General features: G+C 65.2%; 1 protein-coding gene across 1 annotated transcript in view; it reads left to right on the forward strand.

Moving 5' to 3' along the window:
• Window positions 1-625, forward strand: part of LOC110391144 (gastric inhibitory polypeptide receptor-like) — a gene marked incomplete at its 5' end in the record, with an annotated part of 3,711 nt that extends 3,086 nt beyond the window's left edge. Inside the window, 3 exon segments of the mRNA XM_021382888.1 lie at window positions 34-167; window positions 256-325; window positions 425-625. Of these exon segments, the coding sequence (XP_021238563.1) occupies window positions 34-167; window positions 256-325; window positions 425-625 (405 nt within the window).
• Between the last annotated feature and the right edge of the window lie 481 nt (window positions 626-1,106).

Genomic DNA, 1,106 nt, shown 5'->3' on the forward strand with positions numbered 1-1,106 from the left:
CCCTGTGTCCCCACATCCCCAACCCCATCCCTGTGTCCCCAACCCCATGTCCCCCCATCTCCAACCCTGTGTCCCCACGTCCCCAACCCTTCTGCTGACCCCGCAGGAGCCCCCGTGCTCTTCGTGGTGCCGTGGGTGGTGGTGCGTTACCTCTACGAGAACGAGGGGTGAGTCCCCCCCCCCCCCCCCTCCCCTCCCCCAACCTTTCTGTCACACGTTGGGGACACCGCTGCTGATCCGTGTCCCCACGTGTAGGTGCTGGGAGAGGAACGAGAAGGCGGCGGTGTGGTGGATCATCCGCTGTCCCATCCTGATGGCCGTGGCGGTGGGTGACATTTGGGGGTGGCGGGCGGGGGGGTGACACATGTTGGAGGGGGGAACGGTGGGTGACGCCTCCTGTCCCCCCTTCCCGGTGACGCTGCAGGTGAATTTCGTGGTGTTCGTGCGCATCGTCCGCATCCTGGTGGCCAAAGTGCGGGCGCATCAGGTGGCCCGAGGGGACTGCAGGGTCAGGTGGGGACATGGGGGGACACCGGGGGACGTGGGGACACCGAGGGACATGGGGACACCGGGGGACATGGGGATACCAGGGGACATGGGGACACTGCGGGACATGGGGACATAGGGACGCTGGGGGGCATGGAGTTACTGAGGGGCATGGGGACACTGAGGGACATGGGGACATAGGGACGCTGGGGGGCATGGGGACATTGGGGGATCTGTGTTGGGACATGGGGACACTGAGGGACATGGGGACATAGGGACACTGGGGGGCATGGAGTTACCGGGGGGCGTGGGGACACAGGGGGACGTGGGGACATGGGAACATGGGGATACCAGGGGACGTGGTGACACCGGGGTGTGCTTGGGGACATGGGGACACTGAGGGACATGGGGACATAGGGACACTGGGAGACATGGGAGCATGGGGATACCAGGGGACATGGGGACACTGGGGGGCATGGAGTTATCGGGGGGCATGGGGACACTGAGTGACATGGGGACATGGGGACACTGGGGGATGTGGGGTTACTGGAGGGCATGGGGACACAGGGGGACATGGGGACATGGGGACATAGGGACACCAAGATGTGCATGGGGACATG

This window comes from Numida meleagris, unplaced genomic scaffold (assembly GCF_002078875.1).
Source record: "Numida meleagris isolate 19003 breed g44 Domestic line unplaced genomic scaffold, NumMel1.0 unplaced_Scaffold307, whole genome shotgun sequence".
Lineage (NCBI taxonomy): Eukaryota > Metazoa > Chordata > Aves > Galliformes > Numididae > Numida > Numida meleagris.